Source organism: Styela clava, chromosome 4, assembly GCF_964204865.1.
Source record: "Styela clava chromosome 4, kaStyClav1.hap1.2, whole genome shotgun sequence".
Lineage (NCBI taxonomy): Eukaryota > Metazoa > Chordata > Ascidiacea > Stolidobranchia > Styelidae > Styela > Styela clava.
This window is the reverse complement of record NC_135253.1, coordinates 19,706,799-19,734,461: the sequence shown is the minus strand read 5'-3', so window position 1 is coordinate 19,734,461 and position 27,663 is coordinate 19,706,799. Positions and strand designations below refer to the sequence as shown.

The 27,663-nt window shown below is 36.4% G+C and overlaps 3 protein-coding genes across 3 annotated transcripts; 2 read left to right on the top strand and 1 right to left on the bottom strand.

Annotated features, from left to right (window-relative positions):
* The first annotated feature begins 2 nt into the window (after window positions 1-2).
* On the top strand, window positions 3-16,724 carry LOC120326325 (uncharacterized). The gene is made up of 3 exons (XM_078111965.1): window positions 3-2,897; window positions 3,562-3,615; window positions 6,059-16,724. Exons 1-3 carry the CDS (start codon window positions 153-155, stop codon window positions 13,214-13,216), a joined length of 9,957 nt encoding a protein of 3,318 aa, XP_077968091.1. The 5' UTR covers window positions 3-152; the 3' UTR covers window positions 13,217-16,724.
* A 7-nt stretch (window positions 16,725-16,731) lies between these two features.
* Window positions 16,732-20,744, top strand: LOC120326355 (exosome complex component RRP46-like). The gene is made up of 4 exons (XM_039392627.2): window positions 16,732-16,865; window positions 17,837-18,072; window positions 18,933-18,974; window positions 19,960-20,744. Exons 1-4 carry the CDS (start codon window positions 16,763-16,765, stop codon window positions 20,299-20,301), a joined length of 723 nt encoding a protein of 240 aa, XP_039248561.2. The 5' UTR covers window positions 16,732-16,762; the 3' UTR covers window positions 20,302-20,744.
* A 2,150-nt stretch (window positions 20,745-22,894) lies between these two features.
* LOC120326363 (small ribosomal subunit protein eS19-like) lies at window positions 22,895-25,513 on the bottom strand. Its single transcript, XM_039392636.2, has 5 exons — window positions 25,449-25,513; window positions 25,175-25,248; window positions 24,236-24,405; window positions 23,426-23,540; window positions 22,895-23,006 (listed from the first exon to the last, which is right to left on the bottom strand). The coding sequence occupies exons 2-5, from the start codon at window positions 25,246-25,248 to the stop codon at window positions 22,928-22,930; spliced, it is 438 nt and encodes a 145-aa protein (XP_039248570.1). The 5' UTR covers window positions 25,449-25,513; the 3' UTR covers window positions 22,895-22,927.
* Window positions 25,514-27,663: the final 2,150 nt, after the last annotated feature.

Genomic DNA, 27,663 nt, shown 5'->3' with positions numbered 1-27,663 from the left:
CTTGATTAGTGCAATTTGTTTCGGACTAGTCTGCTGACTCTTCTTTATAGTACGTCCTGCTTCATTCTCTGAATTCGACTCTATTTCCATGTACATACATCTATTATATTTTTACAATATTCTTGTAGTTGAGTTTATCCTTCAATTTTAAAATGTTTAAGCTTTCAGCATTGAATGAGAGAAAAAGTGAGGATGTAACTGAAGTTGAAAAACCTCTAAAAGACACAAGAGAAGCCCAGGAAGCTCAAGCTTTTAAACTTTATAATGAAGCATTGTGCTTACAACAAAATAATCAACACGATGAAGCTGTGAGCGTTTATGAAAAACTTTTGCAAACTCCGCTTATTATTGAGTCAGCAACAACGCTTGTAAATGAAGATAAAGAAGCGATAGAACATCCTCTCAAAGATCCTGGACTTATTTTGAAATATTCAACTCATAAAAATGTTGCTAACATTTGTGCAGGTAAGGGTGATACAAACCGAGCGATGGAAAATTATTTACAAGCTGTAATGCTCGATACTTCCGATGTAACGCTGTGGTATAAAATTGGAGTTCTTGCTGCAAAATTAAGTAATCTTCATTTATCACGACGAGCGTTAACTCAAGGTTTACAATGTAATCCAAATCATTGGCCATGTCTTGATAGTGTGATAACTGTGTGCTATGCTATTCTTGATTATGAAAACTGCCTCATGTGGATTTCAAAAGCATTGAAAAAAGATCCATGTTACAAAAAAGGAATTTATTTTCGCAGAAAAATGATAAGCGAGTGCCCACATTTGAAAAGAGATTTTGACCACCTGTTTCAGGATTGTGGACACCAGGTTTTTGAGAATAAAATTTCAGAATCAGATGCAAAAGTTTTACTTTCTGAAGCCTTAACATTGAGGGAAAACAATCGCAAACTTTGTATTCGCCCACCACTGCCCATTGTTCCACTTTCACTACCTTTAAAGTCAGCATCTTGGTTGAATTTAGGGAAAAGTCTGATTGCAACTTACAATTACATAGAAAGCCAAGATGAACCGATAACACTATCATGCAAAATCGACTTGAATGTTTTTAAAAATAATAAGGCACACGAAGAAAAAGGTATTGACGATAAGTCAAAAGATTCGAAATCGAAAGTAGCATCAAAATCTGTAGATACTACATTATCTAGTGATCTCCAAACTTCTGTTTCTGTAACAGCAATTAATAATGCCAAACAAAATGATGAAGTGAGCAAAACTGAAGGCATTGAAGGTCAGTCAGTAACTGCAACTGATCTGGCATCTTCATGCACCAATTTTGCACCGGATTCGGACACTCAAAATAGTGAGATTACTCAAAGCAGTACAACATTAACCAGCTATGTCAGTAACTCTCAAAAGAAATCTACAAAGAGAAAAAGAGCACAAGACAAATTCACTGATCAAGAACGACAAAGTAAACGCAGATCTTCTCGAATGAAAAAATCAGCATTCAGTAAGTCTGAGAGTGAGTGTGAAAACTCTATTGAGCTGGATTTTCGGCAGAGTTTGTTACATTTGCTACCAAAAAGTTTATTACCCCCCAAAACACAGAATTTATCTATCGACTTGGATAGTGACACAAATAGCCAAGATTCAACATTTATGACAGAGAATAATAATAGTGGTATTACTACAGCTACAAATACAAAACTTAATGAAAGCCCACCTAATGCTCAGACTCAGACATTCAGTACCGATATAAATGTTTCAGTCAAAAATAATTTGCGAACCCAATCAAATGAAGCGACTTCTGAATGTATGGAGGTAAAAGAATCCAATATTCAAGCTCCAATGGAGTCTGGTCCAGCATTTCAAAATGACCAAATATCTGAAAATGTTGCTCAATTGAAAAACTTGGACAAACTTTCATCGAAAGCTGATGATAAGCTTGAAATAGATAATAATACGGAAAAAGAACAATTTGAATGTAAAGCTGGAATGAATATAAATATGGATTTGGGCCAGAAGTTGGATTCCAGTGATGCAGCAATAAATGAGGTTAAATTGTTTATTGATAAATATAATGAAAAAAACTATGGAATTCTCCATATTATGCATGAATATTGTAAGTGTGTTGCAAGAACAACACATATGCCATGGGAGAATGGTCTTGCTGATGTATTTTTATCTGTATATGAGATTGTCCAACCTACAATTCACATGGAATCATTTGACAATATGGAAATAAACATCCAGGATAAGATATTGTATTCTTACAACATGATCACACATTTGGAATGTGTACTGGACAAAGCCTATAAAAAGAACTCTGTTGATTTCAATTTTATTCCTTCTAGTTTGGAATATGGAGATATGAGATTTATTATTGATGCATCATATCGTCCACAAGTATTGGAAGAAGATTCTATGCTTAAGCAATATTGTTACAAATATTTTGTGTTAAGATACCATTGGGTTAGGGCTACTTATTTTTTTCTGATGGGATATAAAGATAGCACTTCTCGTGAGTTAACAATGTGTTCAAAAATGTGCATCGCGGACACAGAAGTAACTCTTCATCATTTGAAACATCATAACAAGATAAATTCATCTTTAATTCGAAAGAGACTAGACTCTCTAAAAAGATTCCAAGTTTTGGAAAAAGTTGAACAATTGCATACTATGAAGAAATATGATGAAATAGTAAAAATAATCTTGCCCAAATTAGATGAGCTGGATTCAAATTTTGATGAAACAAAAATGCAAGAAGGTCGCGATAATGATGATATGACTGACAGACCTAAGCTTCTGAAATATCTTATTGATTCTGCTCTTGCTCTCAATGATTCAAAGACATTAGGTAAAAGTTTTATTTTCGTATTATCGGAGGCGACAGAATCAATATCTGACTCTGAAAAGTCCGGTAAAGATTGCGTTGTGGTGCTATTTTTTTTTTGCCCTCCAATCGGTTGTTTTAATTGCCCGTTTCGCATAAAAAAACATACCGACACCATTCTCAAATTTAGAAGCGTTAACTCAAGTAGGGCATTATAAATAAATATCCTAGTTTTTAAACTCCGTATTTACTTACTGAGTTATGCTCAAATTTATTTTCGGAATTAGCAAATTCAGCACTTCACTTAGTGATTTTGATTATGTCATGCCTTGATGATTACTGCCAAAATGCTTCATAATTTAACAATTGTAATCATTTTCGATGATAATAGACGCAACAATTAGTGAACGAGCCAGTGAGCATTGTTACAACGAAATTCACGATCGATTTTACGTTCTACTTACTCTTTGCTCAACGGCCATGCATGGTCGAGTAAAATATTTACATATTTGAAACATTACTTTGTCAACGATGGAAGGGGTCACTAAAAAGCTAATACAAAGTGCTTCAAAGGGAATGGAACATGACAGTTCTTATCTGGTTACATCTTACAGACTGTTTTTCATACAAGTAACTCATACCAGCTTTTGGAAAAACTTTGACTGGTCATTTTTAAATGCATGCTCTTTATAGAACTCGAGTTTTCTAACGACCTAAAATCGCCTTTTTCACATTTTAACTTTTATTCTTAATTAATTTTATGTTCAGGTCATGCAAGAAATGGGTAATGACATGTCACCAAGCATGCGAAGTTTGAAATCTGTGAAATTTATTTCAAATAACTAATCTGGTTTGACGTTTCTGAATTCACGTTTTTTTGTAAAATATAGAATTGAAACGATACGTTCAGTGCAAAGATAAGTATATAACACTATACCGCAAAAACGACTTTTCGAATTTGTGTTTTTTTTCTGATAGCTGGCGCCGTGGGGATATGTCGCACAGTTCACGATTCAGTTGAAGACGCGCGAGTTCGGTGTCCAAGCTAAGCGGCGCAAGTCACGTGGGACCGAATATTCGAATAGTAAAATGCCATTTGAATATTTCATATTTCGAATATTTTGCCCAGCCCTAGTTGTTACATGTGTTGTTGTTACGATAGGATAGGATAGGATTTACATATTTATCCCGGGGGAGAGGAAAGCCGATAAGACGGCTTATCCATATGGCGAACCACGGCCTCTCGTCCGGTTACCATTCCAAGTCGGGTATGGGATTAGTTATATTGTTTGTTTTCGGAAGCATGGACTTGGTGGTGGAGGAAGCCGTAACCGACCAGCGGTTACGTGAACCACCCAACGACGGCGAGGAGTCCAGCAATCCTCTCGCACATAACCATCCCTGCATGGGATTCGAACCTGCGAACCCACGCAGAGTAATTAGAGGTTCGGTGGCGAGCGTATTTCTAACGCTTAGCCCGTTGAGCCACACCGCCGCGCCACGCCGCGTAATTTAACTTGGTATTTTAAATACGTGCTTAAGTTTTGTTTCTATTTTAACTTGCGTTGTTTGTGTGCGGCTCTTCACAAATTTGAGGTTTGAAATTTTGCTCTAGGACTAAAAAAGTTTGATAACCACTGCTCTATACGGTCTGACGGTGGGCTATTAGCGGTAATCATTTAGGGTTTGAAAAAATCTTTAATGGGCCAGGGCCACGGTCGATGTTGAAAGGGTTGTGGCCACGCATGCGGCATGGGCCATAGAAAAGACACCACTTTCACTCGCACCTCAGCCAGACAAAATATCCGGCGCATGTTCACTAAACGTCGTAAGTACTTCTAGTTGGCGTGGCACAAACTTTTTGAATATGTTATTCCTAACCTCCACCTGACTACGTCATCCAAAAATTACGTCACTACGACGTCACAATCACGTCATAGAGTTTGCCAAAGAAAAGCTACGATCACCCGAAATGGCATATCTGCCGACGATAACGAACTTTTGGATTTAGGATTTAACTTGCTAACGCCACGATCCATCTCATGTCGGGATCGTTGCGAGAAAACGAGAGAAAAAGCTTGCTTGATTTCGGGTGATCGTCTGCGCGTTTTGGACAACAACTTTGACGGGCCTAATTTCGTCACTGTGGCGTGGTAGTGGCGTAATTTTTGGATGATGCAGTCAGGCGGGGGTTAGAAATGAAATATGCAAAAATAGTCATGCCACGCCAACTAAAAGTACTTGACGGCGTTTAGTGAACTAGCCTCCAATGTCTTCGACGTCACAGTGACGTAATAGAGCCCTTCAAACGATACGAACTGCAATCCAAGACGAGCACCCGAAATCGAACAGCTAATTCTCTCGTTTTCTTGTCGCTATGATCCCGATAGGAGAGAGATCGATCACGTTAGTCGGTTATTTATCGTTGGCGCCGATGCCATTTCGGGCGATCGTACGTATATTTGGCAAGCTTTATGACGTGATTATGATGTCGTAGTGACGTAATTTTCCGATGCCGTACCTAGTCAGATAGGGATTAGGATTGACATATCAAAGAATTGTTATGCTACGCCTACTAGAAGTACGTTAGGTACGAAACTACATGAGACCCGAAGTACGGTACGAACTACTCGAGACCCCATATCTGAATATGGTATCAACTCTAAGATAAGGATAAGATTTACTTATTTCATCATTTACTCCATTTAAAGTTAGAGATGGAAACAAAAATATTGAATTCTGGAGATTTTAACATTGGTTTTATTTTTTCACATAATGTCAGAATGTACGGTATGATTACAATCTATACCGTACCTTACCGGGCAGCCGGGGGTGGTGGGCAAGGTTTTTGGACCAGGGGCCAAAAATTTTGACCATGTAGACTGGCGGGCCATGTAGGTAGGACATAAAAAAATGACATTTTATTAACAATATTTACAGTGTTACAAAAGCTAAAGTGGAAAACAATAAGCCTTGTGCCAAAACTAAATTCAATCGCAATCTCAACAAATCATCACAATTTGGTTTTAGTTTGGTTGTGGCAGCATCAGGCGGGTCAGATTGAATTACCCAATAAATAAAGTAGCAAAATTGCAAAATGAAATAAGTAAATTTCTATTTTTTTCTCGATTCTAGAACTTGATTAGTGCAATTTGTTTCGGACTAGTCTGCTGACTCTTCTTTATAGTACGTCCTGCTTCATTCTCTGAATTCGACTCTATTTCCATGTACATACATCTATTATATTTTTACAATATTCTTGTAGTTGAGTTTATCCTTCAATTTTAAAATGTTTAAGCTTTCAGCATTGAATGAGAGAAAAAGTGAGGATGTAACTGAAGTTGAAAAACCTCTAAAAGACACAAGAGAAGCCCAGGAAGCTCAAGCTTTTAAACTTTATAATGAAGCATTGTGCTTACAACAAAATAATCAACACGATGAAGCTGTGAGCGTTTATGAAAAACTTTTGCAAACTCCGCTTATTATTGAGTCAGCAACAACGCTTGTAAATGAAGATAAAGAAGCGATAGAACATCCTCTCAAAGATCCTGGACTTATTTTGAAATATTCAACTCATAAAAATGTTGCTAACATTTGTGCAGGTAAGGGTGATACAAACCGAGCGATGGAAAATTATTTACAAGCTGTAATGCTCGATACTTCCGATGTAACGCTGTGGTATAAAATTGGAGTTCTTGCTGCAAAATTAAGTAATCTTCATTTATCACGACGAGCGTTAACTCAAGGTTTACAATGTAATCCAAATCATTGGCCATGTCTTGATAGTGTGATAACTGTGTGCTATGCTATTCTTGATTATGAAAACTGCCTCATGTGGATTTCAAAAGCATTGAAAAAAGATCCATGTTACAAAAAAGGAATTTATTTTCGCAGAAAAATGATAAGCGAGTGCCCACATTTGAAAAGAGATTTTGACCACCTGTTTCAGGATTGTGGACACCAGGTTTTTGAGAATAAAATTTCAGAATCAGATGCAAAAGTTTTACTTTCTGAAGCCTTAACATTGAGGGAAAACAATCGCAAACTTTGTATTCGCCCACCACTGCCCATTGTTCCACTTTCACTACCTTTAAAGTCAGCATCTTGGTTGAATTTAGGGAAAAGTCTGATTGCAACTTACAATTACATAGAAAGCCAAGATGAACCGATAACACTATCATGCAAAATCGACTTGAATGTTTTTAAAAATAATAAGGCACACGAAGAAAAAGGTATTGACGATAAGTCAAAAGATTCGAAATCGAAAGTAGCATCAAAATCTGTAGATACTACATTATCTAGTGATCTCCAAACTTCTGTTTCTGTAACAGCAATTAATAATGCCAAACAAAATGATGAAGTGAGCAAAACTGAAGGCATTGAAGGTCAGTCAGTAACTGCAACTGATCTGGCATCTTCATGCACCAATTTTGCACCGGATTCGGACACTCAAAATAGTGAGATTACTCAAAGCAGTACAACATTAACCAGCTATGTCAGTAACTCTCAAAAGAAATCTACAAAGAGAAAAAGAGCACAAGACAAATTCACCGATCAAGAACGACAAAGTAAACGCAGATCTTCTCGAATGAAAAAATCAGCATTCAGTAAGTCTGAGAGTGAGTGTGAAAACTCTATTGAGCTGGATTTTCGGCAGAGTTTGTTACATTTGCTACCAAAAAGTTTATTACCCCCCAAAACACAGAATTTATCTATCGACTTGGATAGTGACACAAATAGCCAAGATTCAACATTTATGACAGAGAATAATAATAGTGGTATTACTACAGCTACAAATACAAAACTTAATGAAAGCCCACCTAATGCTCAGACTCAGACATTCAGTACCGATATAAATGTTTCAGTCAAAAATAATTTGCGAACCCAATCAAATGAAGCGACTTCTGAATGTATGGAGGTAAAAGAATCCAATATTCAAGCTCCAATGGAGTCTGGTCCAGCATTTCAAAATGACCAAATATCTGAAAATGTTGCTCAATTGAAAAACTTGGACAAACTTTCATCGAAAGCTGATGATAAGCTTGAAATAGATAATAATACGGAAAAAGAACAATTTGAATGTAAAGCTGGAATGAATATAAATATGGATTTGGGCCAGAAGTTGGATTCCAGTGATGCAGCAATAAATGAGGTTAAATTGTTTATTGATAAATATAATGAAAAAAACTATGGAATTCTCCATATTATGCATGAATATTGTAAGTGTGTTGCAAGAACAACACATATGCCATGGGAGAATGGTCTTGCTGACGTATTTTTATCTGTATATGAGATTGTCCAACCTACAATTCACATGGAATCATTTGACAATATGGAAATAAACATCCAGGAGAAGATATTGTATTCTTACAACATGATCACACATTTGGAATGTGTTCTGGACAAAGCCTATAAAAAGAACTCCGTTGATTTCAATTTTATTCCTTCTAGTTTGGAATATGGAGATATGAGATTTATTATTGATGCATCATATCGTCCACAAGTATTGGAAGAAGATTCTATGCTTAAGCAATATTGTTACAAATATTTTGTGTTAAGATACCATTGGGTTAGGGCTACTTATTTTTTTCTGATGGGATATAAAGATAGCACTTCTCGTGAGTTAACAATGTGTTCAAAAATGTGCATCGCGGACACAGAAGTAACTCTTCATCATTTGAAACATCATAACAAGATAAATTCATCTTTAATTCGAAAGAGACTAGACTCTCTAAAAAGATTCCAAGTTTTGGAAAAAGTTGAACAATTGCATACTATGAAGAAATATGATGAAATAGTAAAAATAATCTTGCCCAAATTAGATGAGCTGGATTCAAATTTTGATGAAACAAAAATGCAAGAAGGTCGCGATAATGATGATATGACTGACAGACCTAAGCTTCTGAAATATCTTATTGATTCTGCTCTTGCTCTCAATGATTCAAAGACATTAGGTAAAAGTTTTATTTTCGTATTATCGGAGGCGACAGAATCAATATCTGACTCTGAAAAGTCCGGTAAAGATTGGACAAAAAATAAACGTACATCTCTCTGGAAAGAGTGGTATTCTTTGATTATTCTATGCTGTGGTCATTTTAATGATTTGTTCCAGAAAGGAATTGGTAGTAAAGTACTGAATGAAATGGATAAAAATCTTATTGCAAAGTTGTCCAAGAGTCTTTTATCAGTTGTGCATTTTAGCATGTTGGAACTCCTCGCTAAGCAAAGTTCATTTCTTCAATCATCATTGCTTGGATCTTCAAAAAGCCAAGCTTCATCGAAAAATTTTGCACCTAAGGATTCACTCATGCCATGGATACTTCTGTTTCATGTTTTGAGATTCGAGGAACAAAAACAATTAATGCCTGCAAGTTCTGATGATTTTGAGGATATCACTGGTTCTTATAAACTTTTAATGACTGCTCACGGCTGGCTTGGTGATAAATCTTTATGCTGTGCAGATGGTGGAGTATTTTTGCGTTTTCTACTCAAAAATTTCTTGAAGATTTTAAAAAACTTGAAAGAAAAGGAGACTGTAGTTGATGTATTAGGACCGATGGAGTTATCCAACGATTCGAAAAGATCTCTCATGCCATCTGCTGACCAAAAACAAACTATGAAATTCGAAATTGAGCAGTGCTTTTTCTGCCTTTATGGCTTCCCAAACAAAATATTAAAGTCAAGTATGCTTATCGACCACGCTTCTCAGCAAAGTGTTTTAACATGGGCCGGAGCAGTGGAAATGTTAGAGTACTTTCGCCCAGCAGTGTTGCCAGGTTTTGACAGTTATAAAGCGAATACAATGCTCGGTGAAACCGCTTCTCTGGTCATGAGAATCATCAAACTAATACCTCAAAAATTAAGTAACAAAGTTGACAATTCTTTCAAAATTTTGGAAGACAGTATCGGAAAAATTTGTGATTTGAAAGATCTTAAAATTCCTGATATTCAGAGTGCTGATTTGGAAGCAATTAAAGATATCTATTATCTACTTGCTGATTATTATTTTAAAAACAAAGAAATGACCCAAGCTGCTAGATATTATCAGTTGGATTTGTGTTTGAACGCAGAAAGGTTTGATTCTTGGGCAGGTTTGGCATTGGCAAAATCTAGTATAATAGATGAAAAATTACGATTGTGCGTGGCAAAGTCTTCTACAAATGAATTGGCAATCATTGAACTGTCTAAGTTTCCATTAATGTGCTATGAAAAAGCAATGTCGATTGAAAAATCAAGTACAACTCTTTGGATTGAATACGGATCGCTCGCATATTGGATTCATTCATTTTGCTCCAGGCAAATAAGAAGAAAATCGAATTTGTCTGATGATTCTGTTTCTAGTTTGACTTTTGAACGTAATTCTATGTTGGATTTAGCACAGCGTTGTTTCGAGCATGCACTCAAATGCGATGCTGAGGACATAAATAACGAAGAATGGCTGATACAATATATGCTTGGGAAAGTAGCAGAGAAAAAACAGGAGTCAATACAAAATTATTTATTAAAATACAGCAAGGCAGCTGGATTATTACATAGAAAACATGCAAAATATCCAAAAAAGATTCAATTCAAATCTTACCAGAGTGATTATGCTATAGAAGCTCTTGAGATGCATTATCGCCTACACACAAGTATTTTAAAACTTGTCCAGTGTGAAATAAATGTGTTAGATGGGTTTGAACAGAAAAAAGAAATGTTGAAAGAATCTGATTATGACCTTTTTGATGATTTATTAGAAGAATCATCTGTTAGTCAGTTCGTAAGACGAGATGTGTTGCCTTACAGTCAACTTGAGACTGATAATCAGATGAGAAAACATGTTCCTTCTGCTAAACTAGTAACACCGACACCACAAATTCAATCATCTTCTCTGACAATGGGATCTTTAGTTCCTGATGCTATTGCTACTGCTCTTTCATTCCAGCTTTCAGCGGATTCCAGCCAATCAATTCCTAGCGCGATTGATGAACTCTCTATGGATATGGACATTTCACCTGATTCTAATTCATTACCATCACCATCTATTTCACCTACAAATGTCAAAGACAATGATGGAAATGGAAAGTCTGAAGCGGCACAATTGAAGAAAACTACTCAAGAAAATGCATTCACAAATGAAGCAAGGATGATACGTGCTCTTGTTGTGATGGCAGGCTGTGTTTCAGGTTTACATATTTGTTTGGGACGTTTGCCACAACATTACAAGTCCTTGCATAGATTGGCATATCTTTTCATGCATTGTAGCAAAGATCGTCGACATGCTAATTGGTCTCGAGATATACTTCTGGGTTCCGAAACGCCATGGCAGCAGTTGGCGTACATGCCCTCACAAGGACTTCTTTCTGAAAGAAATAAAACTAATCTCTTCAACGGAGTGTGGAAAATTCCTGTAGATGAGATTGACCGTCCAGGCAGCTTTGGATCGCATTTATATAGGTGCGTTCTACTTCTTCTAGATGTATTTCTAGAACTTGGCGACCACAATAAACTATTCTACATGCATAATATGTTAAATCGTAACCCTGACCAGGGTAGAAAGTATTTACGAGATGCTGACAGGATCTGTGCGTCACAGAAAGCTCTAACATTTAGCATAAAAGCATTACAGAAAAAAGTGCTTTCTAATGTTCCCACTACACCTAAATCAGCGTCACAGGAAGACAAAAATAGGTTATTGCAAAACGTTATTAGCAGCTCACATTTCAAAAGCTCGGAAGCATTGAGTCACCTTTTGGACGCGAGCAAATTATATTTGCAAAAACAGAGAATAGGTTCTACCTATGAGTCATCTTCTAAACTTTACGATGTTACAGAACCACATAAAGAACTGCTGATCACTGCTTTCCAAAAATATACATTAGCATGCCCTCAGGCCATTGCATTGTTTCCCAACGTTGATGTTCTGTCTACTAGTGCAGGTCTTGAAAGGATTGTTAAATTTTGTCAGCAGTATGCAGGTATGCCTAAGGTAGCTACTGGTGGAAATACAAGCATGCCAACTCCTACTAAATCAGATTCTAAGTTCTCATCTGCTATCACAAAGAAAGTCGAAAAAATTGGGGATCAAGCTTGTAATGATAATACAGACAAAAATATCCAGATCAAAGATACTTCTAGCGAAGACCAGACCACTGAAATGGGGATAAAAGATGTCACTTTTGATAGAAAAAAGCTTGATAAAAGCAATGACAAATCACAGGTTTTTCAAGAGATTCCTACAGGAACAGCTCCCAAAATTTTGAGTAAAAGTGGTTATTCTTCTGATTCTCAAGCAATCGTTAGCAATGAAACTGAGTCTTGCGCTATTGGTAATTTGAAGGACTTAGATTCAACAGAAGAACGTACAAAATTTAATAGTGATGTACGTGAAATTGAGAAGACCTCTTTAGGTTTCTCAGCGAGTAATAAAGCAGCTGATGCATCGACATTGAAACAGTCTGCACCCCAGGAATCAATGCAATATAGTGTCATAGACAATCCCAATCCTTTATCCCTAGAAACTGCCAATAAAGAGGAACAATATAGGACATATACAACTGTGGCTACGATTATAGAGGGTGTTATAACTGCCAATAAAGAAAAACTGGGAATAGCGGATGAAAAAACTTGTCCAAGTAAGCTTATGATACCTGCCAACATAATATCTGAAACAGAGCAGTCATACACACGTTTGCATGATAATCCGAATTCTGTTCAAGCAAGCAAACTGAATGTCACTTCTGTAATTGATGATGCAAAAAGTGTTATTTCAAAAGAATCGGAAAATAATACATCTACCAGTTCTTCTATATCTAGTCAGTCTGACACTTGTACAACTTCCAAAACTGTGACTAAATCCGGGGTAACTCTTGTTAAAAAGGGTTCGCAAGTTTATACAAAAATTATGCCATCTCGGCCATTCTCTGGGATTTCTCATTCACCACGAAGCGCATTTACTCCAGCAAAACATAGAATAACACCTGAACCTGGGAAATCTTCAATTTTAAAACGAAGTCCGCAAATGGATAGGCTTGCTGCTTTATCACATAGTAATCCCAAAGCACCACTTCTAAGATCAACCTCAATGCCTGTGTCAATAGAGGATGATAAAACTTCTCAAATACGACCACACAAGACTTTACTTCGAACTGGGTCAATATCTGATTACACGAAACAGAAATTGAAAAGTTCAATTTTGATGAGAACTTCAGCATCACTGGTGCGTAAACCAAGTATTACAGAGCACGAAATTGAACAAATTTTAACTGATCCAGAATCATCTCAATCTGAGGACGATGATGAAATTGAAAGGAACTTTAAACCACTTGGTTCTCCATCAACCTCTGCTTATACTTCAATAGATGTGATCAACAGACCGGTAGCAGTGACCCCTGTTTTGTCAACAAACAAGGACGTCCCAGTTTCAACTTCAACAATTACATGAGTCGTGGCTAGTTTTTGCGCTATCGAATCTGAATTTGATGTCACTCACCATGAAAGTCTTGACTACATGAAGAGAGAGAGAGAGATTTATTGTTCGTCAACCAGAAAAAACAAACTTTGCATCAATAGTTAAAATATACAGCAACTTAAGGAAAGGTTTTTAGCTTGATAGTCTGATGGAAAGATGAAGAAAAATCATGTCACAACAATGCAAATGGTATCATATGACATATCAGAACCTGAAATGGCCCAAATTTAATACTTAACTACTTCGCTCGACATCCCAATCAAACATCCATACTTCGAGTACATCCTGTAAACTTCGTTAAATAAGGAATGCCCGATATAATCTATCCAGTTATGTCTACAGAATGCATGCATGTATAATTGTACATTCATAGGATTGCAATATTACAGCTAAGAAGAGCAAAGATAAATTTTGTTTTATTTTTTTTTCATATGGAATTGACCGAAGCCTATTATTTTGTCCATTTTTGTATCATTAGCTATAAATGATAAATGTGTCATTTAAATATTCTCTATTTTGAATATAACCGATTCTGAATGTTTGATCAGCACTGGTATTCTTTATGTATCAATATTCTGCCATTATTATGAGGTCATGTAAGCGTGTCATCAATTTTGTTAAATACTGATTTTGTTTTGAATTGATGAAGTCATTTTTAGCCTATATCTGTCCTCCATTTCAGATGATCAGTAAATGTGCATAACATAATGAATAAAGTTTTTCAATTTGATTTTGAATATAATACAAAGATATTGAGAAGTATTGGAAATATATTTTTTCAGAGAAAAATTAATTTTTTTAGAAACCAGCAGTAGGTTTGTTAATCTGAAGAATAGTCTGAAAATACATTGTTTTTTTTTGACAATAACTAAGAAGAGTATTGTTCATGCAAGTAAATTTATTTTATTGTGATGCGATTTACTGTCATCAATATCTTATGTTTGTTTATATACCTTCATCAATAACATATAAAGGCTTAGCAATAAAGTCTTGATGTTAGTCATAACTCATAAAATAGAGCAGCATACCAATGCAATCAAAATAATTGATAATATTTAATTTTTCTTTTCAAATTTTAGATCAACTTTCGCTATATAATAGTAATATGATTTTTAACTGAGAAACTAAACATTTATACACACCATATTCTGTGTATACTGTATTTATGTATTTGAAATTCATTATTGTAAATTGGTATTCACTGTTTAATTGTTTGACAATAACGTATATGTGTCTCATACTGAACTGAGCAAATTTCGTACATCAACCCACCAAATGGGACACACATATGATCATGTGTTCAACATTTCTATCAATGCTATCAGAATGATAACTTTGGTTTTGGTGCAACCAACTGAAGTGGGTGCTATAGCCAAGCTAAAGCTTTAGACTTGATTATTCGGGCATCGCAGATTGCACCAGGGTTAGAAGCCCATGTGCACTAGAGATGTACCGATACCACTTTTGTCGCCGATACCGATACCAGCTAAAAACGCCGATACCGATACCGATACGCCGATACTACAAAAAGGCCGATATTACCGATATTCCGATACAGATACTATGTAATTATTACTTAATTAGGTATGCTGTGTAGGGCAGACGGGTTAAAACAATGGTCTTTAAGCGTTGTTCATAGTACACATTATTTCAGATCAAAAAAAAGATATATATATCACATAATATGAAATTAATGTTTGGTATCCATATACTGTAACTGATTAAGATACATTGTACAGTAACGCTAGTAATCTCGGTGTTTAATTAGAAAACTCATAAGCCGAGATGTCCAATTTGAATTTAATGTTAATATCGCGAGCTTCGAATATCGTTATTCGTGTTTAAAAGAATATCGAATATCACCCACACATTCTAGCGCCGCCGTCCTACGTTCAAATTAAAAGCATTTTACAAATATTTAATTCAGTGGCTAATCGTAATCGTCGACGCAATAAGTCAAAGCCAACATGAAAGAATATCAATCAGCACCGACAAAAAGAAGGCCCACCGATAACCGTTGAGGATGTTTTTTTACTTCACTATTTTATAATATTTTACAATTGCTATCTTATATTTTGAGACAGTCTAGGGCTAGGCGGTCAAGTCAATATATCTATAAAGAAATCGTGTAGTTAAGCAGAATTAAAATTAATACCTGTGTAGAGGGATAATTGTGTCGGAATTTAGTTTATCGATGTCGACGGACTAAATGACACTCGTACTTGACGACAAACAGTCAGAATTTATACCCGTGCCAAAAGTCCATGTGCCGTTAATAAGGAAGGACCCCAATTCCACTGCATGATTTAAAACTGGGCGCCTAGTTGCTTTTTGTTATGTGCTGTGTTGATATATTTCTTCATAAAAACTATGTAATATTAAAAATGTCAATATAAAAATTTGACAGCGAAAATAGCCAAATTAGTTGAGCTAGTTTAGCTGATAAATAGCTAAAAACATGTGAATCCTATTCTCTCGCGGGGGTGGGGACATGTATGGCTCACGATCTCTCCAGACAAAAATAAATTAAAAAGTAGTATTCCAACTTATCTTTTAAAACATTCTGGACCATATCAAAAAGGTAAATATATCGGTAATATCGGCCTTAATCTAACCGATACCGATACATGGCCGATACCAAAAAAATGACCGATATTGCCGATACCGATACCGATACATCGGTACATCTCTAATGTGCACCTAATGTGCACCCTAAAGTGCTAAGACTTAACTGTGCGGACATCTATAGTTACACTATGGTTCAAATCTCATGCTCACAACAATCTCACCCAGGGTGTACTACGTTGAATCTTGAAGATTCCAGTCTTTCCAAAAATAATAACTTCTCACATATTGCTAGATATCAGTGGGGTCTTATGCAGGGCCACATACAGAGCAAAGTGTTTCATTATTAAAATTAAAAATTTCCGAATGTTGGTTAAATTGCTGTCTTTTGCAGTTGGACATGCAAGACTAGTATCAGACAATTATGGTCTTCAAATGTAATTTCTTGATATATATTATAGCTTATTACTGCCATTATTTTATTTTTCTGCTTTTATATCTATGATAATGCTAGTTATGTTCCAACTATACATAGTTGATAACATTTTTCGCCTCTATTTAAAATCGGTTAGTTTACCAAATTTGCAAATTTTTTATATCTCACATTTGCTTTAGAAATGCTTGATCTTCAAATATTTCTTCTCAAACTGTTTTATGAAAACTTACTTAGATATGAAACTCCTTCTAAACTAAAAATTTTGCTCTTAGGCCACAAGAAAAATTGAACACGTTGGTTATGGTCAACATATCATTTTTTTCTATTGCTCTATTGTTTTCTAAAAGAAAATGCTGAGATAAGTTTTGATACAAATATTTAAGTCAACAAACCCACCGAGTGGACATTTTCCAATTTTGGTTCTACTGCTACATTTTTGCAATACCTTATTTATATTGTTCTGTTTTTCTTTATATACAAGGATTCATTGTAGTGTACATTGTGATAGAATAAAAACAATGAAGCAGAAAGAGATGCCCGGTATTACTGTTGACATGAAAGTTATGAGATGTGAACAAAATATTCTCAACAATCCTGATGGATCTGCTGATTACTCTGAAGGTTTTTCAATTTATTGTGTTTTTTTGTACTCTCGTAGTATGTGTACCTGATTAGAGTTGGACCATAATTTTATTCTGATTTTCCTTATTTTAGTTCTATTATGAGTTCGGGGACTGTCTGTGTTAGCAAAAAGAATATACTCCCTGCCCATAAGCTTTCATCCCTTCATACAAATTGATGTAACGTACCGGTAGGCGAATAAAATTAGTTACCTTCATATGAGTATATATACTTCTGGAGCGCCGTTTTTTTTATGATAAGATGTTTTAATCTGAGCTTAAATAGGTGTTTGCTTAAGGTTAGAAAAAGATTGGTGTTCTGATTTTGGAATGACAATTACTTTTCCACTTCCCACCAAATTTATTATATTACACATTGAGTGAGGTGCAGAATGAACCAATTGATTGATCAAGTCTTTCACTAATCGTCTTAAACTGTGAATAGCGACTTGATAAACTGTTAGGCAATGGCATATTCACATGGCCATGTTTGGTAATTCAGTAACAATTTATTCAAAAAATGGGATGCAATGACGGGACCAGTTAACAAGTTTTATATTTTAGAGATATTGCCGAAAACTTTTTGTCAGAATTATTCCACCTGCGAAATCAAATCTACTCGTCATCTCTGGGTAAAGGCAAAATATTCTTCCTGCAATCAAAAAGTCACATAATTTATATTCTGCTCTGAACATTTCACTATCCAGGATATCAAAGAATAATTAGAACAGTTGTTTCAATAGAGTAACTCCATGCTTCCAACAGAAATAGATATATAGATTTATTGATTTGCAACCAAAAATGAAAGTAAAAATACAATGAATGTACACAATGTTTTCCGGTAAAGACCAGAGGGAGCGATACCATACAACCATATGATCATCTAAGTCAGAGATGGCAAACTATAGTTCAATTGATCAATTCCAGATTTATTATTTGCTCTATTTTTAAACACATTCCATTTCAATTTAGGTGACACAAATGTCCTCGTTGCAGTTTATGGACCGGCAGATTGTCGAGAAAGTAAACAATTAATTGACAAAAGTACAATTGAAGTTTCATTCCGACCCAAAGATGGGATTCCTGGCGTTGCGGAGAAATACTTGGAACACACAATAAGGCATACATTTGAAAATGTCATCATGACACATCTATATCCAAGAAGTCAAATAATGATTATTATACAAATTGTTCAAGATTGTGGATCTGTATCCTTTATTAAAAACCTCAGATTTACTAATTTATTTTCATTTTTATGACGAATATTTTGTGTCTTTTGCTCTGAGCAGGGTACTCTCGTAGCATATGTGCCAGGTTAGGATTAGGTCATAATATTATCATAATTTTCTGGTTTTAGTTCTATAATGAGTTCAGGGACTGTCTGTGTTATCCAAGTGAATATCCCCCTTGCCCATGGGTTTCAGTCCCTTTACACAACTTGATGTGAAATAGGCGATCAAACTTAGCTACCTCCATATTGGTACACACATTCTTGGAGTGCCCTGAACAAGCCCATCTGTACTTGCAGACATTGATATCCGAGGTTATTTGAGAAGCTACTGATTTTAGGAGAACCGGAATTTGAGTTTTAGTAGACTTGATTATAACTTTGAGTTTAAAGAGTTTGACTGGTTCAAGCCAGAGATGCCTGGAACTAGAAGGAATTAAATATTCAAATAATTCGAAAATTAGTTATATTCGATTGAGTAAAGTCTTGATTTTAGGAATAATTCAGATTATATTCTTTATTAGCATTTATTATTTTATGATAGAGAAAAAAATTAGTAACTACTGACCAACTAAAATAGAGAATATAGATTGGAACAAATGTTAATTTAAATTCTACTGCATGACTGAATTTGATTTCTATGAATTTACAATTGTCTTTAAATATATCTCTTGTTGAACAGACCCATTTCAGAATGTATTTCATATTCGATAAGATTATTTTACGATGTATGAATTGTATTGAATAGTGGATACTAAAATATTTGGTTTTGGCCCTGAATGGTTCAAGACATTTCGATAAAGATTTGTCATCAAAGTTCCTTAACTACATTTGAAACAGCTTCTTTCTTGTGCTATCAATGGATGCAGCATGGCTTTACAGGTGTGTGTTTGATGTTTTTACTATTTAATAGACTTCTTATGCTCAGCCAAATATCAATATCAATGAATTCTAGATATTCGCATATGGCATATTCGGCTGAGCAGCGGGAATACTTTTGTAATCGCTCCTCTGATTACCCCGTTTGGATTTGCATCCCACAATATATGATGTGTGAGAGGATTTCTAGACTCCTCGGGTAAATTACGGCTTCCTCCACCATCAAGTCCTTGCATTCGAAACAAATGACTTGCTATCAGATCCAATACCAGACGTGGACTAGTGACTACTTGAGACTGTGGTGCGTTGCATGAATAAGCATTATTGTGGCTTTCTCCTCCCCCTGGATAAATTTGAAAATCCTGATATTAATGTGACACTCGGGGACAAGAAAACTCTGGATCGTTTTTCAGATAAGTTCTGGAATGTGGATTGGTATGTCATTGACAAATATAAATATGGTGAAAGTAATAAAATTATGGTTTCATATTTATTTCGAAATGCTCTAGAACTCCAATACGAGCGGTGCGTCCACCCTTGCGGGGTGGGCTCAAAACTTATCAAGAATCCACAATAAGCCTCAACAGTCCTTTAACACACATTTTTTTTATTTAAATATCCTTCGGCCCACAGTAATAATCAGAGGTAAATTGATTACTCCTGATGAAGATGAATAGAAGCTCCCCACCAAATATAGAACAAATAAGGGTGGTCATGTAAACGTTCTATCAAAGGTAATGGATTTGTGGATACTGCCGTAGTATGTGTACCAGGCGAGGCTATAATTTTATTCTGATTTTCCTTATTTTAGTTCTATTACGAGTTCAGAGACTGTCTGTGTTGGCCAGTCTATACATTTCAGTCCCTTTACACAACTTGATGTAAAGTAGGCGAACAAAATTACTTACCTTCATATTGGTACACATATTTCTGGAGTGCTGTGTGTATGCATTTATATCATTTCCAAATGCCTACAATCTTGTTTCAGGATGCTGGAATCAGCATGACATGCATGCCAGCTGCTATATCGATGGCTCTTACGAAACGAGCAATGGAATATGGAATTTCAGAACCTGGTGAAGGAGACACACGAGAGGAAGAAGTAGTACTGACTCCGGCCACCACTGAGGAGCAAGAAGCCAGTGCTTCAATGTTGTTTGTATTAGATAGTGTGAAAAGAAATGTTATATCAATTATTAGTAAAGGAACAATAGACCCTGTGTTGCACAAAAGGTGCTTGATAGCTGCAAGGACAGCTAGTGAAATAGTTTTCAAATTTTACAGAGATTCTGTTGCTAAAAAAGTCTCTTCAAGTGTTGACTTTACATGACTCTTCGTGATACTTGGTCATTTGCCATCGGATGGCCTTGATCAGTGAATGGTGGTGGCCTATTTGAAATCCTAGGAACGGATTCTCTTTTGAATCAAAGTCACAACAGATTCGTTCCATCATATGTCACTACGGAGGCTACATCAACATGGCCCATTTTACATAAATCTAATACAAAACTTCAGAGACGCCAAATATAAGGCTAGTTGTCATCTGTGTTACGAGGTATATGTTTCCTTCAGTCGTCTAACATTTCAGCTCTCTCGCTGATTATTACGACATTCCAAGAACGGTCGTGTGAGCCTCCTGCGTAATGCAGTTCTCCACATTACTGCACAACATCCTAAGGTTTCTGCACAAAGAAGACTGGTCCTAATGCATTTGAGGTCTTGTTCTTAAAATCTTTTCACTTGACTATTAATAAAAAAACTTGAAGGGCATAATGCGTGGTTCTGCAATTCTTTAGCCCTTCGGGGAGCACTTTGAGAATCTGCGTCTTAGATTAGGTATTACCTACCTGAACCATAAAAGTTTTTTTTTTCTTGAGGCTGCATGTTTGTGATTGGTAATTCATGATTTGGTACAGGACAAGTTTGAACAAAAATTGGTTTTCAACCTTAGTTGGTTATCTGTTGTAACCTCTACAGCCCTGAATTCAACCCACACTTTCTGGTCATGATGTGCAAGAGGTTTCATGAGAAGTACCCATTCCTTTTGTTGATGCTTCGCCACCGTCATATGCAAGCAGAAACGCAAAGCATTAGCATTCTTACCATACAGTGATATGTTTTCAGAATAGGGGTTTAAGGAGTAGCAGTATATAATTATAAGTTCCCCCTCCAAGTAATAGGTGTCATTTCGAAATTGAAGGCGTTTCGAGGAAAGACACTTTGGCAGACATATAAATCTGGAAGTCATGGGATCTGATGTTAGGAAGAGTGACTTTGATATCGGTCATCTATATGTGCGCATGGAGCCTGAACTGTTCTGTGTCTTTGGTACATATACACCATAAACAAAGTTATATGATCTTTTGGACCAGTATATGCAAGGGTATTGAAATTTGGTGTACGAAGAACAAGCACACCCGTAAAAGTTTCAAATCACATACCTAAATAAAAAGGCTTAAATTTTGTGTCTGCATTTCCATTTCTTACTTATGAAAGTTAGCAAGTAGTGACTGATCATTAAGGGGCGTTATGCAGTGATGGGTTCAGATTAGAGCTGAAGAAATGTCCGGTCGGGCCTGAAATGCCAATCATTACGTTCGGGTCAGAAATATCAATCATTACGTTCGGTATCGCTGACTTTTTTTTTAATAAAAAAATCTTTGTGTGGATACTACACAGAGGAATACCTGTTATAAAAGTAATAATTTGAATAAAACCGAGAAGAAGCTGTAATGGACCTTTGAATCCCGAAAATATTTTTCCAATACCTTACCATACCCGGCTCGGGCCTGCAAATCCAGTTAATTAGGCGGGGTCGGGTCGAGCCTGCAAATCCAGTTCATTAGGCGGGGTCAGGTTCAATACCCACGGGCCCGTTTGGTAGGGCCTGCAAATCCAGTTAATTGCTCGGGTCGGTTTTAATACCCACGGGCCCCTGTCGGGTCAGGCCTGCAAATCCAGTTAATTGCTTGGGTCGGTTTTAATACCCACGGGCCCCTGTCGGGTCAGGCCTGCAAATCCAGTTAATTGCTTGGGTCGGTTTTAATACCCACGGGCCCCTGTCGGGTTGGGCCTGCAAATCCAGTTAATTGCTCGTGTCGATTTTAATACCCACGGGCCCCTATCGGGTCGGCGAATCCAGTTAATTGCTTGGGTCGGTTTTAATACCCACGGGCCCCTGTCAGGTCAGGCCTGCAAATCCAGTTAATTGCTTGGGTCGGTTTTAATACCCACGGGCCCCTGTCGGGTCGGCGAATCCAGGTAATTGCTTGGGTTGGGTTTAATACCCACGGGCCCCGGTCAGGTCGGGCCTGCAAATCAATTGCTTGGGTTGGGTTTAATACCCACGGGCCTGGTTCGGGCTAGTTCAGATCGAGCCTGTGCTTGGAATATATCTGATTATTAGCAAACTCATTTCAGGCCTTAGAACAGTGGTGTGCAATGGGGAGCCCATCAAGCAGAAAATATGTATGTTCAAAAAGTCGCTCACATGTGTAAACAAACATGTTCTTGCACTTGTTGCGGTGTTTACTATTTCGCCATTATACTGCAAGACTGAGCAATAGCTGCATTCTCATCTCTTGCATAGGTAAACCAAATTTTGCGTGTGGCCCAACTAGATGTCTAAGGTTGGTTATATGGCCCATTGCACCTGCCGACTAGCTTTACATTTGGCACTAAGGTATCAGATTTTTGCAAGGCATGTCATATTAATACAGCTTTAAAACCACATGCACACTTCTCCGAAATGGAGAACCTTTTGTTAGTGAGTTCAATACAAAAAGGAACCTGTTCTTAAACTTTGAATCTCACCACTAGTGACCAACCTTAAAGAGTAATTTGCAAAACCTAGCTGCACTTTTCTGCACAACAAATAGTTACTTCCCGTGTGACTTGACAGACTCTGCAATAAAAACAACAACTTTACATTTTTAGTTTTATTTCAGGGGATGTTTTTATTCAGATTTTATTGCGGCTACTTGACCAGCAATTCTGTCCATATCACGCTGCCCTTGGTGTGTGACTCGCCGACCGCTGTGAAAAATAGGAAAATTAAATGAATATTATGAAAATATCAGCAAAATGTTGTTTACTTGGTATATTTTGCCAAAAGACAAGTTGAAAGCTATGTGTTCAATTTCTGGAACCTTATGGCTTAAATAGATGATCAAAACTGCCTAGTTTGCTGCTAAGACAACAACTTAATCCTACGACAAACACTTCTGCTTGGAAGCGTCTTAATTGCATGGTTGACCACGATAGCCGCATATGACAATTTCAGCATATGTCCAGGAATTTCATGGCATACATCGTGAAATTTAAAAAGGCCAGAATAGCTAATATAAGCATGATACAAAGGAAATAATACCTTTGCCGAAAGATAGGGTTCGTACCTATTCGCATGTGATACAAAAGTGCTACCAATGAACAATAAAAAGAGTAAAAATACTCACCCCAAATCATCCTTTTGAATCATTTTGATTCCTTCCAAGGATTGCAGAACACGACGAGCGACAGAAGCTGATCCTCTGCTGAAATGAGAAGGTCTTGTTCCCCTTCGTTTACGACCTTAAGTAGAACATAAGTGTTCATAAGTATATAAATAAAGCCTATTTTTGGTAAAACTGAACATTGTACTATCGGCATATTCTGAAATAATTTAATGTCAAATATATATCAAGAATTGTGTTATGTTTAACAAACAAGACCCAGAATTCCATATTCAATTGGCTTGGAGTCTCTGCCCCTTGACCTTGTACAGTTTGGTTGTAGAAACACTTACAATTGACTAGCTTTAAAAAAGGTTGGGTTAACCATTAATGTCCTCAAGACTGCATGCTGAAAAAAAAAGTTACTGAATACTGCGGTGTCTTGTCATCAGGGATGTTCAATTCAAAATTAATATTTTAATATCGCAACTTTTGAATATCACTTTTCATGTTTATTTATGAGAATAACAAATGTTGTGCACACATTTTAGCGCAGCTGTCCGGCGCGACAATGAATTACAGCCGATATCGAATGATTTTAAATAGCGCCGACTTGAAGTATTCGGCAATTTATCGCCATATGAAATAACAATTTTAAAATTGTATTTCTCGTCGATTTACATGAAGAAATATTTTTGGGTCAGATCGTAAATATTTCAATTGATAGTTTGATTTTATGGTCACACAGTTTACAACGCCTCTATCAAGAATCAACACTAACAAACAATAAATAAAATACAAAAGCCAATCGAATAGTGACCATCTCAGCCTAACCTCCAAAGATCTTTGTGAAAGATTTGACTCCGACACCTCCACGAACATAAAGATGTCTTATGGTAGAAGCACATCTTATATAGAACCAATCTGGGTCTTCCGGTGCAAGCTCCTTCCTTACAGCAGTTTTAACAAGATCCGCCCATTCTGGAACCTTCAATTTGCCAGACCTAAAAATTATTCAGAATATATCATTGCTCGAAGAAATTTTTGTCTGTCTTTCGGTGGGAATCATGGGTAATCTATACAAATATGTTCAGTGGGTAGCGTCTCGTCCTAGCTGGTGCAACCACTAATGCTAAAAGTGTATACGTCGCTAGTAAATGGTTAATAAGGTAGAAAATCTTCAACAGACCAATTCATTCTAATACAATGTAAAGTTTCTCGAAATGTCTTATCAAGACACTAGAAATACTTGGGAGCAAGGAAAAAATGTAACAAACAGGACCAAGTTTTGAAATGCAAAAACACTTTTAGGTCGTCTTATGCCTAAACCACATAAGTAAGCATAACAATGTGATATGACTTAGAATGAGAAATGAATGAAAAAAGTGGTTTGACATAAGAATTTATTACATATTCTTCTAACAATTTCAGTATACCGTTGAGAAAAAGCAAAATGCTATGACAGTATGTACATAATGTCATGCGCTCATGTGTGATAAAAATAATAGTTAAACAATGCAATCTTTGAATCTACCATTTTAGCACTTATTATAAACAAATTATGTTAGAGCTCAGAGATGAAAGACGCTGCTTGGTACAGCGTTATGTGACTTCTTTAGCAACCGACCTAGAAACAAACTCTTCCTGTGATCAAGCTCTTTTTACAGTTTTAGGTTAGCCATCAAGGTAAAATACTTATTATTTCAGTATTTATACGGTACAGCGGTATTATTGAAGAAATATATTCCATACTCTGACAATACCGGTACTTACTTTTTTAAAAAAGCAGCAAGATGTTTTACAAACAACTGTTGGTCGACGTCCTTGACTGTGACACCTCCACCCATCTGAAATTAAAAAACATTGAAGGTAATTTTCATGACTTCACCATACTGCAGTACCGGTACTGACCATAAATCACAATGCCAAAGAATTTACTATCTATCCCGAAAACCTTTATAACTGATTCAAATTGCTCAAATATACAATAATCCACATTAGAACGACATAAAAAGGCAAATAGACACAAAAACTACTGATTCCGCACCTTGATCGAACTCGAGAAACAGCGAAAAGACAGATTCAGAAATTTGAGATACCGTTGCCAGATAGTAGAATGTGGTCAAGCATTAAATTCAGGACAATATTATTTTTTTGATAATATTGTATTAGAATTTTGACATGCAATTTTTTAAAATATTTTTATCTAAAATTTAATAGTTTTAATATTAGATTTGAAAGGGAAAATTGGCAAATTGTTAAATGGATAAAATATATTTCTGGCAACATCAACAGACATGCATGTTGATGTGAGTCTCAAAACAGACTTGAAAAATGAATGTGATTGTCGAGTTGGTGGAGTTACCCCTTAAAAAAATGAAAGGTAAAGTACCATCACATTTCAATTTTAGGTGCTCCCGAAGTATGCGAGCCAAGATGGCGGACATCGGAACGTAACATAGGTAACAGGTTAGGGTTAGGCGATAATTTTTTTCCAATTTTTCTTATTTTAGTCCTATTATCAGTTCGAAGACTAGCCAAGAGCCTCCCGTAGTATTTATATCTAAAATTATGGCCTAACCCAAACCTAGTACACATATTACATTCCGATGTTCGCATACTTTGGAAGCCCCCAATTTTATTTATTTGAACCGTATTCACAGCCCTGAGTGCCAGCGAGACAAGAAAAGTCATAAAAATCCCATCTGATACAATGTTTTTTGCGTATTATCATGTCACTTTTTATGCTAGATAGCATGAAGACATTATCCTATTTGAAATACGATGGAGTATAAATATGGTTTATATACCGTAGCAGCTGGCACAGTTACCGAAATTTGAATAATTATAAGTTGGAAAGAGTCATTATCCCGCGAAGCCTTGACTAGAATTGGAATCTAAAATTTTGAAAGTAGAGTTTTTCGCCATTATGACCAAACATTTCTGGTATTCATCGAGATTATTAAACTTTATTAAGCATCAGCGTACTCAGTAACATCATCAGAGAAGCGTTTACATGCACGGAAATACGCAATATACGGCCGTTATCGGATTGAAGCAAAACAATTATATATACTGCTTTTATTTTCATGGAGTAAAAAGATCCCTTTGTCTTTAAATTGTTCATATATGTTACTAGTGAGAGATGTAACAATTTTAAAAATACCGGGTTCCGCCAAGTATCCATTATCGAAACCTGTGACTGTAGCGCTGACGTAATGTCGTAGCTTTTTCTTCATTGTTCCGTGGTTCTGGTATGGAATATTACAGCCATTTTGTCAGCAAGAATCAAATTAGCCGCACTCATTAGCGCAATGTTTGAATAGGATAGGCTTAACATATTTATACTCGGGGAGAGGAAAGTCGATAAGACGGCTTAATCATATGGCAAACCACGGCCTCTCGTCCGGTTATCATTCAATGTCGGGTATGGGATTAGTTAGGTATTTGTTTTCGGAAGCATGGACTTTATAGTAGTGGAAGCCGTTACCGTCCAGCGGTTACGTGAACCACTCTACAGCGGAGCGGAGTCCAGCAATCCTCTCGCACATATCCATACCCCCGTTGGATTAAAACCTGCGAAACCATGCAGAGTGATCAGAGGTGCGGTGGCGAGCGTATTCCTAACGCTCAGCACAGTGGTTCTGAACCTTTTTGTCTTTGCGGACCCTTCTGATACTCTCAAAGCGGTCGCGGACCCCTCAAAAGATTTTTATTTGAAATTTAGTTCATAGCTTAAACAGCAACCTAATGTTCCATACAGATTTAACCAAGCCAAAAATTACACCAAACTAGTGGGCATTTTCATTTATTTTGTCAAATCGAATACACTTTTGCTGTTGCATATCAGAAGCAAGTTTTGAAATACGTGGTCGTGTTTTTGATAACGATAGACGCATATCGTCTTCGACGTTTAGTTGGTTACGAGCCTTGGATATGATATGAACGAGAGCAGAAAATCCATTTTCACAAAGGTATGTGGAGGCGAATGGAACAATAACACGTAATGCTCCCATCAATACTTTTGGGTACGACGGCAAAATAGCACACCAAAACTGAGAAAGTGATCCCTGTAGCTGCGTTCTCGTATTTATCATTGTGATGTCATAACTCGTATTTATCACAATAGGTCTACGGGAGATGAATCAAGATAGTTTTTGTAGGCTATTGTCATAGGCAGCAAATTTTTGAGCGTATTACAACAACAAAAAAACGATATTTAACTGCGAATAATTTCCTAAAATCTTAATTTAATCGCGGAC